At 40.6% G+C, this 15,980-nt stretch overlaps 1 protein-coding gene across 1 annotated transcript in view; it reads right to left on the bottom strand.

Annotated features, from left to right (window-relative positions):
- LOC135084768 (talin-2-like) overlaps positions 1–15,980 on the bottom strand; it is a 164,299-nt gene that overhangs the window by 23,908 nt on the left and 124,411 nt on the right. Inside the window, exons 58-63 of the mRNA XM_063979506.1 lie at positions 12,447–12,549; positions 9,725–9,855; positions 7,967–8,099; positions 6,048–6,171; positions 4,858–5,022; positions 3,579–3,769 (exon numbers count right to left, since the gene is read on the bottom strand). Coding sequence (XP_063835576.1) covers positions 3,579–3,769; positions 4,858–5,022; positions 6,048–6,171; positions 7,967–8,099; positions 9,725–9,855; positions 12,447–12,549 — 847 coding nt within the window. The remainder of the gene's footprint in view (positions 1–3,578; positions 3,770–4,857; positions 5,023–6,047; positions 6,172–7,966; positions 8,100–9,724; positions 9,856–12,446; positions 12,550–15,980) is intronic.

Genomic DNA, 15,980 nt, shown 5'->3' with positions numbered 1-15,980 from the left:
TTAATAAAAAATTACTTGTCGTACCTAAGACCAACTTCACAAGTAGACCCCAATGTTGGACCAAACGCTACTGAATAGCTTGTCCCAACGTTGGGGCCAATACTATTTGCTACATCCAATACGTTGGACTAGATGCGTTGGGACCAAAATTGGGGCCAACGTTTTAGAAACATAAGAACCTACTTATAGCTGTCAAATATGACCAAAACATCAGCATAACAAAATTAATAAGACAGCATGAATGAAGTTAACCACTCAAGCGAACACCATGCCCTAACCGATTGATCGTTGGTGCTCCGAACGTTTTCTTCTTCTCGGAAACTCTGCGTTTTCACTTCGTCTATTTTCTTCATGAGATCACCCAGTCTACTGTTCGGTCTTCGAAGACTGTTCCTGTATCCAACCACAGCGCGGAGTCTTCTTAATTCCTCATCATTTGTGTCTTCTTTATTTAGTATAGCTTCATAGAATCGCCACCAGTTGTCGATAGATCCGAATTGGTGCTCGCGACTCTTCAATATGTCTTCGTATATCGACCACCAGTTATTCGCGTAGTATTCCATAGGGTAAGTTCTGGTCAGGTCGAAGATTTCTGTGTTGTTTCTAGACTTGTGCTGGTTGGATCTAGATCTTTCGAGAGAATTCGTGTGAGCTATCATTGAATTTGAGTAGGAGTTGATGTTTTTGGTCAGGTTTTGACTGGAATGGATGTTTAGAATGACGTTTCTGTGGTAAGATGGCGGCGCTGATCTGTTTTCAACCTCTCTGTCGTAGCTTGGCTCTCTTGGTATGATGTTTTCTTTATTCAAATGCTCCGTTTTGTATTTGCGGATGATCTCTTTATAATACTTTTCTAGTAGACACAATTCTTCGTATGTGTATTTGGATATATCTATTTGAGTGTATATGTTGATGATGTCTTGTATATTGACTTTCTTTCTACGATGTTCGATTTTTATGTTTGACAACTGCTTCAACTGTTCGATCAGAGGATCGAAACCTTTGTAAATGAAATCTTTCTTTGCGAATTCAATAAGTTTCAAGACCATATCTTCGTATTTCTTATCGTATTCCAAGTCCTTGTTCACAGCTTTCGATTTGTCGACTTCATCGATAAACGACTGCAACGTAACCTTCTCTTTTTCAAATCTATCTATCTCATTCTGGAATTCGCCTAAAACTAGTTCATGGCCGCTAAATCTGGCCAATTCTCGTTTAGTTTCTTCCATTTTTTCCAAATTTCTTTTGGCCAGTCCCTTCCACCACTCCGAGTCGTCTTTGAACATTTTCCAAAAGTCCAATTTGACTTCTTTTGTTTTGACGTCAGGTTTGACAACTAGTTCAGTGGACTCATCTTTTTGCCTCTGTTCGGGACTCATCAGAGGTGTGTTTGGTTCTGATTTGACATCCAAATTGATTGAAAGATTCACTGGTCTAACTTTATTGACTTTGAACACTGGACTGGTTAATTTAACGTCATCGGTCTTTGGCTTCTTCACCGGTACTATTTCTGTTTTAGTGACCGTCGTGACTGTTGTCTCAACAATTTCTGAATCCATATCCTCTATTACTTGAGAAAGCCTTTGCATTTCGTTGTCCAGGTCATTATTAGCTTTAAGTCTGTACAAGACATCTCTCTTTCGCTTGTTTTCTTGCTTATCGAAGACATCACCAACGAAATCAACCAATTTTTTAATTTCACCCAATAGTATATTTTCACCGTACTTAAGCACGCGCCAATCCATATCTATCAAGCTATTCCTAGCCGCCATATTGTATCTGTCATTGACATCGTCATCTATGACAGTTTTTGTTGGATTCTTCATTAAATTTTCGATGTACGCAGTCACTTCTTCACAATTATCGTGGAAGACTGATGGAGAAACATCATCATCTTGACTGGAATAGTCCAGAAGCTTGAGCAATTCTTCCTCTTGGTCAGATTGGAAGAGATCGGTCTCGGAATCGCACGAGTTGTAGTCGGGCTTTAGAGAGAGATGAACTGACAGCCGTTTCGCTTGGCGCGGCAGCGTGTTACGCTTTAGGGGGAGGCTCCACCGCATCGTGTGGTCCGCCAGCCGCTACAAAAAGTTGGCATTAGTCGGGAAAGTCCAATATTGACACGGATGAGCGACACATGGGCACACTTTGATCTGTACATGGTGAGTTCTGACGATTTTTAATTTTGGTATTAGGATAATTTAGACTCTATTGAAAAGGTAATATAAGTTACCAATTTTGAGCAGGGCAGAGAGACAATTTGGATTGTGAGATATGCTAGAAAGTCTATTGAAAGAAATATTGAGTTGTATAACCCTTGCAATAGAAGAATGTAAGGGTCATTGTATTTAGATCTTTAAGACCTTTTCTTAAGGTTGAAAAGCAATAAAAATGACATTTTGCAATCATTGTTAAGTTCCAAAGAATACCATATTGTAGGCATCTTAAACATAGTAGATTTAAGTTTTAATTTATACCAAAATTAAACATACAGCAGAAGTAAAATTTGGAATAAAGGCGTGTCATATAGTTGCCAGTATTGTGTCTTAGTCATCATTAATCAAAATAACAATTAGTGTGCTAAAACTAAGTAAATCATTGAAATATGTTAATGTAATATATTAACAAAGTTACTTATTTATACCACAGAATAATAATAAGTACTAGCTAAATTGCGATATAAACAAAAATACGGCAATAACTCGGATATTCAACCACGTAGTTATATTAAGTCCAAAATTTTAATAAATTAAAAACAGTCACAAAAACAATAAAAAAGTGTCAAATTAAGGCGACTTACACGTGCTGGGTTTCTAACTTGTAGCCCATAGACCATTCTAATTATTAGCTACAACAGATGGCCAGGTAGTCACCAGATGTCACCACTAGCTCGCTGTTTAAGTAGATCACGTGACTGGTTTTCATCGTTACCTTCCTTGTAATAACTACTTAAGCCCAGTTTTTTTGATTCATAGTTAAAATAACTAATAGTCAAATTTAACAGATGTCAAATGACAAGTGGTTAAATATCAGAAAAAAATGGATTTCGAATCAAATTCATAGTTAAAATAACTAATTGTAAAATTTTGCTACAAATGGTTAAATATTAACAAAATGTAAACTAATAATCGGAGTTCAGAATTAATATTGTGCTATGTTGTTGTGTTAATTGTATTGTTATTGTTTGTTCTCTCTCTGTAGCTGTGCCTTAAATAAATCAATAATAGTTAAAAAAAATTACTAAAAATTACTAAAAGTCAAGCTAACCATTGTTCGAAAAACATTTTTTTCTGATATTTAATTTTAACCACTTGTCATTTGACATCTGTTAAATTTGACTATTGGTTATTATAACTACGCATCAAAAACTGGGCCTTAGTCTATACCTAGTACCACAGACGGACTTTTATAGCTGCCCCTCTTAAGCCTTGTTCGCGTATTTTTTTTTTACCAGTCGAGTATTTTTTTGTAGCGAGTAATTGAGTTACTAAAAGTGAGTTACGCGACTAAATTGACCAGTGCGAAGAAGGCTTCAGTGACTCACTCATTCCGTACCTAGCACTCCTACATAGCCTTACCTTAGCAGCATGCTTCAGCCGTGCCATATCGGGGTGGTGGTGGTGCTTGCCACTGGCCGCCGTGGTGGCAGCGGCCAAGTCTCTCAATGCTGCGGCGACGTCGCGTGCCGCGTGTAGTAATAGAACTTGGGACTCGGGGCTACTGGAGCCGAGGGACATGGCGCCTTGCTTGACGACTTCGCATAGTTGCACTGTTGGGGAAAGACCAGAATGAGCATTGTGTAAGAATTTAAAGTTTGCGTTTTATTTAAATGTGAGAGAGGGACTTTAAATAGCATTTAGCCATATGCTTTTTTTAAATAAATAAATGATTTATTTTATCACACAAAATACAGGATAAAATACATTTAAAGATATTTATTGTGTTTGTGTAAAGCCTGGTCCGTGAGCACGTAGAATTTTGTCCAATGACCCCAAGCTACCCATCCTTATCGCTCGCGCGTAATTATATTGCTGTCGCGACTGTGCGACGGGCGCCCGCAGTGAGTGTGCGAGCGAGAGAGGCTTTAGTAGACTACATTTTTCAACCGACTGAAGAAAAAAAGAAAATTATTAATTCGGTTAATATTGTTATTATGGCGACAGACGGACATCTTACTAGTTATTACTAGTCACTAGCTAAGTTCTGGTATTGATTTGATGTGAAATGGTGACAGATCTGCCCTGTTTAGTCCACGACAAATTTAAATTCAAATAGTTTATTCAGTACATAGGCCCTTTCCAGGGCACTTATACGCGTCCCAAATAAAGCTTGCCCTACCACCACTTCGGGACAACATATGGGCTGGTCCTGAGAAGAAGTGGCGGAAGAAACTCAATAACTTTTAACAACTGAATCTGAGATCGAGACATTAATCTTTCCCGGACTCTTCCTAAGAGCATCAGGCTTCCCCAAACCGTCTATCCAAAAAGCCTGCTCTGAAACGCATTACTACCCGTTCGCGCTAAGTTTACCGGTCCGTGGATTGCGCGTCCCCTCCCCCAACTGCGACTAAACTTTTCCGCCCTAGGCTTCAGCCTAATCATCATCATCATCATCATTTCAGCCATAGGACGTCCACTGCTGAACATAGGCCTCCCCAATGCTTTCCATGTTGACGAAAACGCAGCGTGGGACGTCCACCTACAAGGTACAGACATCGTAAAGGTAGCAGGGAAGCGCTGGACGCAGACCGCTGCCAGCCTAATCAGCCTACTGGTAAATCCACCTACTGGTAAATCCGCCACTGGAAAGTGTGAGAGAAAGAGAGATAGAAAGAGAGAGAGGTTAGTGACGTACCAATAGTGCTGACGGCGGCAGCGGCGGCGGCGGCGAGCTGGTCCTGCGAGCCGGCGGCGCCGCCGACCAGCGTCTTGGTGTCCTCCACTAAAGTCTTGGCCGTCTTCAGGATGCTCTCGCGGTGGTCTGAGAAGGTGTCTGTTTCTTTCTCGGAGTGGAGAGTGCCTGTTGGAATAAGAATTTTTGAATGGTTTTGTTCGTAACATAATAAAATTTACTTAACAGATTGAAGCTCAAAATAAGATCATAATCATAGATTCTGTCTTACGATTCAACGTCGAATTTAAGACGATAACCTAGGCTGGCTTTCAAAAACCAATCAAAAGCATCAATCTAGGCTTTGAAAATTGTTTGAGTTTCGGTCTGTAATAATAACATGGTAATACGGACTTAAAACAGTAACCACAGAGTTATACAAAAAGACAATAGGACATCTAGTTATCCAGACCATGTGTTGCCGATTGCCAAGAGCAAAATGAGGTAGGGTGATCGCTATAGTAATTAGTCAATACATAGTTATTGGTCAACTTGCCTAAAATGAAAAGAAACAAGCCTAATGGAAGTTATTAAGAGAGAAAAGGGACAAATATTTTTTCTGAGCAATACGCAGTCCAATGTAGTAAATATTTTTGTCTCTCCAATATGCCAATAACTATGTATAGGCCAATTACTATAGCAACCACCCTAAACATCCACGAAAACATTTGCATTGTAAATTAATGAATCGTTATTCTTTCCTCCACAGGACAGGCAATGCCTAGTTTGGAGGTCTGTCTTTTTGGTAATTGTATTGTTTGATAAATATTTTCATTTTCAATATCTCCGCTTCAGTACAATGGGCAGATAGTTGCGACTTGCGAGCTAGTTTAAAATTCATACAAAACCGAGAAGTGGAGCGGGGAAATCGACTAGGAAACACAAATGATTCGTCGCATGCTCGCGGCCTAGCCAAGCTGGTGGAAAAACATAGTCTATGTACAATGTACATCTCTGCTCCACATACTATCTCCGCCCAGAGATGTAATTGTGTAAAGCAATCGTATTCATTTCACAGTTCAAAACGTAATTCTGTCAAACGCCTTGATAAAAACATTTTATCATACGTTTTGAACTGTCAAATCAATACGATTGCTTTACACAATTCCACCTCTGATCTCTTCTGTGGGATAGCCACTCGGGAAGCCACTCACCAGCACTAGCGAACAGGATGGTGGTGTCCAGGTCTCCAATAATGGCAGCGATGGTGGCAGCCGCGTCTATGCAAGCTTGAGTGCCGCGGGAACACGATTGGAGAGCGCTGAGCACTGCTATCACCTGGAGACAATGTTCAATGTTAGTGAGCTAAGTAGAATAGAATAGAACCACAAAAAGTGATACGACATGACCACGCTGTAGCGATGGCAGTGCTGTGTAGTCATGCCAAAACGATGGCAGTATTTGTAGCCACGAAATAGCAATAGCAGTTCTACGATGTACCCACGCTTTTCTGGACAGTCTGGCCAAAAGGGGGTAAATCAGATTTTTAGGCCTGTGGTTGGACACGGGCGAAAATTATAAGGTTGGTATGGAGGAGCGTACCATTTCGAGACCCCTGTCTCTGTTTCTATGCTATGAGATGCCGAAAGAACTGTCCTCCCTTCTGGATATATCTCTGCTCCTGATTCTATCCTGGACGCTGTAAGACACCTTCTACACCCCTGTCTCTGTAAAATCTATCCCGCCCCTGGACACACCCATTTCTCTGTTTCTACACTAGGAGATGGTACAGATACACCCATGCCTCTGTTTTTACGCTATGGGATGCTATAAGGACTGTCCTCTGTTGAGAACCAACAAAAGAGTTTTTAATGTTTTTTTACTTTTTCTTACAAAACAAAATAAAATCACTTCTTCACTTTGACAGCTGAAAAAAAGTCGTTTCATTTATCCATTTTATCCATAAATTCAATAATTCATACACATACAATAATTAATTTATGTCTTATGCAACATCCTCCCTCATAGACATGCCCATTCCTTTGTTTCTACGCTAGAAGATGCTATTGGATACGCCTACGTCTGTTTTTACGCTATAGAACCCTGTAAGAACTGATCTTCCCCCTAGATACCCCCTCGTCTCTATCTCCTTGCAATAATGTCTACAATCCCACAAAAAGTCAAAGTCAAAGTCAAAATTTCTTTATTTGTTTAGACTAATAAATAGTTCCTACAAATCGTCATTTTGCTCTTAAAGAGCCTCTACATGTCTCATAATCTTTTTACCACGTCCTACCTTCTCGCTAACGCGCTGTGCGTGCTCCGCGACGGCTCGTTGATTCTGCGGCAACGCGGCGAGTCGGCAGTGGCCTCCCGCCTGAACTAGTTCTGACACGCTTTGCGGAGCGGATAGTATAGGAACTGCCCTGCTCTCTTGGATACTAGAGACGACGGGAGCTGCGTGTATGGTGAGAGCGAGGAAGATCTCCACTACAATCTTTGGTACTGCCCCCTTTACGAAGACCTTAGTCAGGAGCTGCTGCAGAGGATCTTTCTGGAAACACGCGGCCCTGCATCTTACCCCGATCTTGTTTCGTCTGAGGCGAACTTCAGCCGGCTCAAAGACTTTGCGTATGTATAAGTGGCATAGGAGGAGGATCTGCTTCCCCCCCCCCCCCTGGATAATCCCATGTCTCTGTTTTTACACTATGGGATGCTATAAGGACTGTCCTTCCACCTAGACTATAAGGACTGTCCTTCCACCTAGACTATAAGGACTGTCCTTCCACCTAGACTATAAGGACTGTCCTTCCACCTAGACTATAAGGACTGTCCTTCCACCTAGACTATAAGGACTGTCCTTCCACCTAGACTATAAGGACTGTCCTTCCACCTAGACTATAAGGACTGTCCTTCCACCTAGACTATAAGGACTGTCCTTCCACCTAGACTATAAGGACTGTCCTTCCACCTAGACTATAAGGACTGTCCTTCCACCTAGACACGCCCGTACGCTAGAAGATACTGCCGGATACGCCCATGTCTGTTTCTTACCTAGGAGGCGCTGTTGGATACGCCCAACTTTCTGAATACGTCTTATCTCTCTACTGTAATGTCTTTATTTCTGTCCTACCTTCTCGCTGACCCGCTGTGCGTGCTGCGCAACGGCTCGTTGATTCTGCGGCAACGCAGCGAGTCGGCAGTGGCCTCCCGCACGAACTAACTCCGATACACTCTCTCCTAGCTCCACCACTGCGGAGCGGATGCTGTAAGAAGAACAGATGAATTAGTATGTAACCACACATGGAATGCAATGCAAATAAATTATGTGGATTTGACCAAATAATGCGTGATCGAATCAGAAATGAGGAGATCCGTAGGAGAACCAAAATAACCGACATTGCTCGCAGAATTGCTAAAATCAAGTGCCAGTGGGCGGGGCATATAGCCCGTTGACACACATAGAGACGATAGCCGTTGGGGCAGGAAAGTTCTCGAGTGGCGACCACGGGCTGGAAGACGTAGCGTGAGCAGGCCTCCTACTAGGTGGACCGACGATCTGGTAAAGGTCGCGGGAAGAGCCTGGATGCGGGCAGCGCAGGACCCTTCATTGTGGAAAACCTTGGGGGAGGCCTTTGTCCAGCAGTGAACGTCATTTGGCTGAAACGAACGAACGAACGACCAAATAATTCACATTATTGTTCAACAAGCTTCTGTTAGCTTTTATTGGGCGTAAAGACAGCTTCTATAGCCGTGTGGTTTCGGCAGAGTAGAATAGGACCCTCCAATTCTCCTATGGATTTCCACAATTCAACTGAGGGAAAAATCGTCAGGACAGTGTGGGGAGTGTAAGTCATCATCACCATCCTTTGTCGCTATAGTCTGGTCCATGAGTACGTAGAATTTTGTCCAATGACCCCAAGCTACCCATCCTTATCGCTCGGATGTAATTATGTTGCTATCGCGCTCGCACACTCACTGCGGGTGCCAGTTGCACAGTCGCGACAGCAATATAATTACGCGCAAGCGATAAGGAACCCATCCCTCCTTGAGCTAGGGGTCATTGGACAAATTTCTACGTGCTCACGGACCGGGCTTTAGTAAATTAGGGAAAGTCATAAATTACGACTCATTGTGGATAGTAGAACAATTAATACACTCGTGTATTCTGTTTAACGGCGACGTAGATGCCTCATCTGTTGGTGACTCGTGTGTATTTTGAATCAAGGTGCGCAAACTTAGTATTCTGTCTTAGGGTGTTTCTATCCCCGCGTCCGTGATGAAATCCGCACGACATAAAAACCACCCTTATGTACAGTCACGGAATGAAAAGGTTCGTCAGTTTTCAAATTGATTCCTTCAACGAATCGCGAGCACATATTACCTTTTGAAACTATGTTACAGAATAATCTCGAGTTAGAGAAAATAATCTTTAACTGTTCGTCAGTAAAGTTCAAAATTATTCAAATCAAAGTTGTTTGACTATTTATCTTGTCAAGAAGATTATTATGATTGATGAACTAAAACCTTCTTGTTGGTTCAAGCTGCCATTATTATTTCTATTAAATAAAAAAAACTATTGTCAATTGGTCAATGTCATCATTGCATTGCATTGATGGGATAGAAAAATAAACAAGCAAAACCTTATTCGTTAGCAAACGTCATATTTATTTAAATGTTAGCAGCACTGTTTCTTGCACTGTTATGTTGGCAGGTTTGACTCTTACAGTACCTAGTGCAAGCGAAAACCGACACTAAGGTGACGAACCTTTTCATTCCGCGACTGTACAAGTCATAAGTTGTTTTATCCACTCAACGTAGACACTTTTCGTGACGAATTGCTTCCACTCTGAACCTTATTCAGCTAAATATAAGGTCACTATCAGCTCACCTGTTAGCGACGTCTGCGTTGGGCGTAGTAGCGGCGGCTCCCAAGCTGTCCTGCGCCAATGATTCGTACTTGTGCACCATCTCGCTGCCTAGTTGCACCAGTCGACTAGCGTCGGTGGCTGACTTCGCCGTCTGAGAAAATTAATACACTTATATAGCTACTCTTTCATACGCTGTCTTGTCAAAATTTTACAATATTATTGCACCTATAGTAGTTGAAAATGCCATAAAAGACGTTGCTTTTTCCAAATCGGAAAATTTTCGTGATTTCTTTAGTTAGAGAGATATAAAATCGCCACTACTCCATTGAAGTAATATTACTACGTATAGAACAGACATCGCGAACAAAATATGTACAGTGCGGGGTGCGGGGCGGGAATTTGACGGACAGCTGTCAGTCAAATCCATGACTATCAAGTTTCATAATTTATGGCGATAAAATCAGCACCAGAAAATGTCGTACTTCATTGATAGGATTGCACGAATAGTGACGTTCCTGCGGTCGCCTCATCATAGACATTGTAAATCGATTGTGAAAATAAACAAATCGGCTAAATTGTGTTAAATTTTCATGTTGCTCAATAGCAAAAAGGTTCAGCTACTTACATTATTTTCTTTTATTATATTGTGCGTTTCCTGTAATGTAATCTAAGCTCCCCTCCCTTAGACTAAAATTAGCCCTCCTAAACAAGTGACAAAACGTAGCAGTTGAAACATTCGAAATCACTTCGCTCTGCCGTTTTTTGGTGTTAGTTACTTCACTCTGTGATGCGATTTTAAAATTACAACTGGCGATTCCGAATTCACAACTGAGGGGACTGTGGCTAATCGTGTTACTTGTGCTACAAGTGCGTATGGGCTTCATACTGATGCTTAAGCCATTAATTATTTTTCTTCCCGATTAAAATCTAATGTAATCGATAATCGCCTTGAGAATCGTTAACTGGTATTTTCTAATTCGATAAAAAAATTACCCATCTCTAGTTTAAAACTGTCATCCAACAGCGCACGAAATATTATGAGTTATAGATAATGATACCATTACAGAGGCGACACTTCGTTTACGTTTAGTTTCTGCCTATGGAATTGGATACTGTAAGGAAACATCGTCATCATCATTTTAGCTACTCGACGTCCACTGCTGAACAAAGGCATCCTCTAATGATTTCCACATCGCCCAGTTGATAGTGGCCTGCACCCAGCGTCTTCCTGCTATCTTCAGTCAGTCCATCTTGAGATTTTAGAAAAATTCCCACTCGTCACTGTAGGAACAAAGCTAGGGATGACCCACGCCTTCATTCCAGAACCAATAAAATAACTGAAAGTCAGAAACTTTCAGTTATTTTATTGTCTCTATTGTTGACTATCTCAGTGGTTGAGTACACGTATAATAGCTGTGAGGTAGAAGTTACGGGACTATTCCCACCTCTCCTTTTCACCGCTGCATCTCCTGTGAAGCTAGCACCTAGACTAGTTGATTTAAAGCCAAGTTATATCAGTTTTCAGGTAATGACTTAGTGCATCTAAAAATGTAAAACTTTCTAGTTTTTTGTAACATTGAAAAATCTAAAAAGAAGCATCATTTTTTTACGTTCAAGTGTTTCTAAGAAATTCAAATGGAAGCTTTTGATGACAACGTATTGCTTACTTTTTCAGCTGTCGAACGAATCACTTTTGTACTCATAGGTCCTGTACATCGGTAGATTTGGTAAATAAATGAATCCATCCGGACTCAGAAACTAAACAAATTAAAATAGCTGTAATTTTTTAATACTGGATTTGTCGATTAAATTGATCATATTATTGCGCCCTAACGGGTCGGACACTGGTGACCAGACACACTGTACAATTATTATAATTTTAGCCTATCTCGTGAGCTAGGTGTCAATAATTAGGGTGATTTACTAACTAACCAGTCGCATACGAACAACAGCAGTGAGATTCAAACAAGTTTGATCCATGATGCCGCACGACTGTTGTGTGAGCCCACCCGTAACCCAAGCTTATTTAGCTTAACACAAGGGGCTGGACGGGACTATTAGTAATTTGTGCAATACAAAGTGCTTATAATCTTTAAAAAAATCTTTTTATTGCTGTATTTAACCTTCCTTTCGTATACTAATTTATGCGTCAGTGTCAAGTCTGCGATTTTTATTCTTTGAAATTTTCGTAAAATGGCTGCCGCCGCGGTGACGCCTTGTAATTAACAAATTAAAATTAAATTAGTGTTTTAAAGTGCATAAATGTACAACTTAATGGTAAAAAGTCATTCCTTGATTTTTACTTAATATGTATCTGGAGTTATTTGAACAGTATTTTCGTCTATAGGATGGCATATTTCAAAAAACAAAACTGCACTCAAGCGTGTTGTCACAGCAACCGCTGAGCACATACTAATTGAATTTCGGTCCATGGACCTGTTTGCGTGCCAGAAACAGTCTAGTTGACATGTCTTCTCTAGTACGTAGTACATTATAACTCAATGCACTACTCTAACATTATCTGACAGAAATATTATCTGAATGACAGCTAAATTCCCAGGGACTTTATCAACAAGTAGTGAAGCAGACGTTAAAATAATTACGATAGTGGAGCGATGCGGGAGTAGTGAAATGTGACGTCACAGTACTGTCAGATCCTGCGGCTTTTGACGTTATAAAAATGGAGTTCCACGCCTCTTCATTGCCGCAGGAAACAACTCAGTTATGCGTTATGTGGCTTACCATGTCTGTGGCGAGTCGCGCGATCTCCTTAGCAGCCGCGATCATACGCGCCTGGTAGTCAACAAACGAGTCGTTCTCGTCGTACGACGCGATCAGAGACATCCTGGGGACAAACAGACATAATGTAAGACTATACATATAATACTGCTGACGCGATTAAAAAGTATGGTAACCTTTTGGGTATAGAATATTGACAACGTACAAGTGTCCGGCCAATGGTACAAATATCCAGGCCAGGAAGGAAGGAGGTTTAAAAAAAAAACTAATTTTATAAAAATGTAAATAGGTGAAAGATAATTTTGCGCGTTATTAATACCCCTGCAACATCTCACAATGTCACTAACCAGCTTTTGCCAGCATATCGTAATAAACCGCATCACAATATCGTAGTAAATAAACATTATTCTAATGTATAAACCATAATAACCATTAGAACGGATGAAACTTTAAATTACTTTATCTAAATTGACTGACTGACTGACTGATTGATATAGTGATCTATCAACGCACAGCCCAAACCACTGGACGGATCAGGCTGAAAGGCATGCAGGTGGATGTTATGACATAGGCATCCGCTAAGAAAGGATTTTACGAAACTCCACCCCTAAGAGGGTAAAACGGGATCCACGCGTACGAAGTCGCGGGCGGCCGCTAGTTGTTTTATAATTTAGTATTGTCATACTCTGTGTCGCTATTTATCATGCTGTGTGTATACAATTAGGTTGGCAATCAAGCTATCTAAACCGTGTCTACTAACAAAACTCGATTGTCAACTGAAGTAATATACATACCTAATAAATAAATAAAAAAATCTAAACCGCTTAAGTTAGACGCTTGAAATTTGGCATGCAGGTACCTTAGTAAACCTAAAGCTTAGTTACAACAGGATATTGCAAAATTCCCACGGGAACGGGAGTTAGCGGGAAAAAGCATTTGTATGAAAAAATCTAAATCGCGAAAGATAGATGAAGGGGGTAAAACGGGATCCACGCGTACGAAGTCGCGGGCGGCCGTTAGTACCTAATAAATAAATAAATAATGAAAAGTTTCACGAAACCTCTTCACTACTTTTTACAGCAAAAAGTAACAAACATTCATCAGTCCTCACCAAATTTCACATTCACGGACAATAATAATATTTATAAGCAGGAATTATGACATCCGGCACCGAAAATTTTCGGTTGAAAATTGTAAACAGTATTTAAGTTAGTTGCACTGCTCTTTATAAAGACCCATATGGGGTGTAACTTAATCAAAAACCACGTACATTTTCCCCATAAGCCTGATCCTCTCCATGACTGACACTCCAGCCATCCACAGTCTACTTTGCACTGAGTTCGCCACTTTTACAACCACTACAAACTATTGAACCACAAGCACTCACGCGCAGCGTAGTAAACAAATGTGCTCACTTCTGTTTGCGCGCGGCGAGACTGGCAAGACGGCGTCATTTTAGCACTAGATGTAAATATAAATACTAACCCCCTTACTAATAAAAAGTTACACGGTTGTTGATCGTAATTTTAAAATGACATTTCCATACTAAACGTCACTTTAAAACACTGATCAACGAGCGTGTAAGCTTTATTAGTAAGGGGGGTAACTCTGTAATATGTCACAACAAAATAGTGGACGCTCTAGTGATCTAGTCAATTGAAATACTTTTCACAGCTGTCAAAATGTAGGCAATTCGTCATGTTAATTGAAAACTATAGTGACTGAAGTATGGGCACATGAGTAAAGGAACGGAATCTTTACTCATGTGGTATGAGATCGGCACGGGAGGGTGTTTTGAGACGTCAAACGTCAGCGAGACTTCAGATATGTTTCGGATTTGCTCTGTTACGTCACAATATGTATGTCAATGTCACCGCTCCTGTACCTCAGAAACTGGCTGAGTTAAGTGCTAGATCTATAGGTCGGTTTTTAGGGCTCTAATCAAATATTCACCAACCAACTACTAAATTGGTGAATTTGATTGCTTCTATTTTTTAGCTTTAACAACCGATGAAAACATATTACGAGTAAAACGGCAGAGCAAGTTGATTCAAGCTCGCAATGTTCTTACCAAATTCTAAATAAAATAATTTATTTGGCCCACTTGGGAACAGAACCCAGGACCTCCAAGATTAAAAGAAGAAAGTTAGAAAACCTTGTTCAAACTGAGCGCATCGCAATAATTTCAGTGTAACATTGTCTAGCTATTATTATCTGGCGACAGTCATAACGCTTAGTGATGACATAATATTTAATAATATGCAGTCTACATTCCGCTACGTAATAAACTAGCGAACAACCTGGTTTCACTCGAGTTATACACTAGCTGTGCCCGCAACTTCGTACGCGTGAGAATAGTTGGAATAATATTTCCCGTTTTTGCAACATTTTTTTTTACCGCTCCGCCCCTATTGGCTGTATGGTGATGGTATATAGATCGTTTCATCCACAAAGACGCGCCCCACCAATTTTCGGTCTAGGAAAGCGCGGGGTGCTGGGAATTTGATCCGCGCAATCCGAGGGGCATTATTGTAGTGTGCTGCACACGCACACTATATGGATATTTAGCGTGTACCGATAACACTCAAACATTAGCGGAAGAATGGTGGGGCGCGTCTTCGTGGATGAAACGATCTATAGTATAGTCTTAAGCCTTCGTCGATAAATGGGCTATCCAAATTTTTTTTTATATCGGATCAGTAGTTCCTGAGATTAGCGCGTTCAAGTACAGCTTTTGATTTCAAAACTCTCTCATTAGTCTACGTCATGTGTCAAGAATGAGAGGCAATAAAAATGAAATGCTATTTATACATTAGATCTAGACTTGAAGGCCAGGGTTTAGTGGTTTGTGCTAGAAAACCTACCGGTTTCTGGCGCAAGATTTAGTATTTAGTGGAACTCCTCTTATTTTCTTTTGATTTTCCTATGATTTGCTTGGACTGACTTAACATTCACTGGTTAGGTTTTATCGGCGCTCAAGCTGTAGATCCTGGCTACACAGGAGTCGCAGCGGTGGGAATACTCCTTCTATGGTAGATTTTTTGGACATAATGTAGAAGCTCTTGGCCGGCATCTCACCTTTCACCCGGAATCCTCAACCACAGAAAACTGGGTCATAGTTTTTTTTCCGCTTTTTTATTTCAATGGAGTCCTTGTATCACTGCAATCCGGTATCGATTTATTGTGATTGTCACTATATTACAGTTCGCCTCTGAGTTCTGTATCTAGCAGCCTTCCTACATATTTTTTTTTTGTATTTGTACCGCAAAAAACTGGGACACTGTCATGTGAACACTCAATTTTGTGGGATTCAGTAATGCTCCGGCATTTTGCGGTATCAAAACTAAACTGCCGTGCGAAAGGGCGCTTAGGTAGTGCAGTATCTTTTTGGAGACGATATATTTTATATCCATCATCTTTCTAAAAGTTCGTTCGTTAGATTTGTTTTTAATGAGTGACCACGGTCAATTGGCGAATTTTAGTCATCAGTTCACGGCTATATTTACGGCGGTTTATTTATAAATCGATTGATGAATC

This window comes from Ostrinia nubilalis, chromosome 27 (genome assembly GCF_963855985.1).
Source record: "Ostrinia nubilalis chromosome 27, ilOstNubi1.1, whole genome shotgun sequence".
Taxonomy (NCBI): Eukaryota; Metazoa; Arthropoda; class Insecta; order Lepidoptera; family Crambidae; genus Ostrinia; species Ostrinia nubilalis.
The sequence above is the reverse complement of the archived record's forward strand: the minus strand, read 5'-3'. Positions and strand labels throughout refer to the sequence as shown.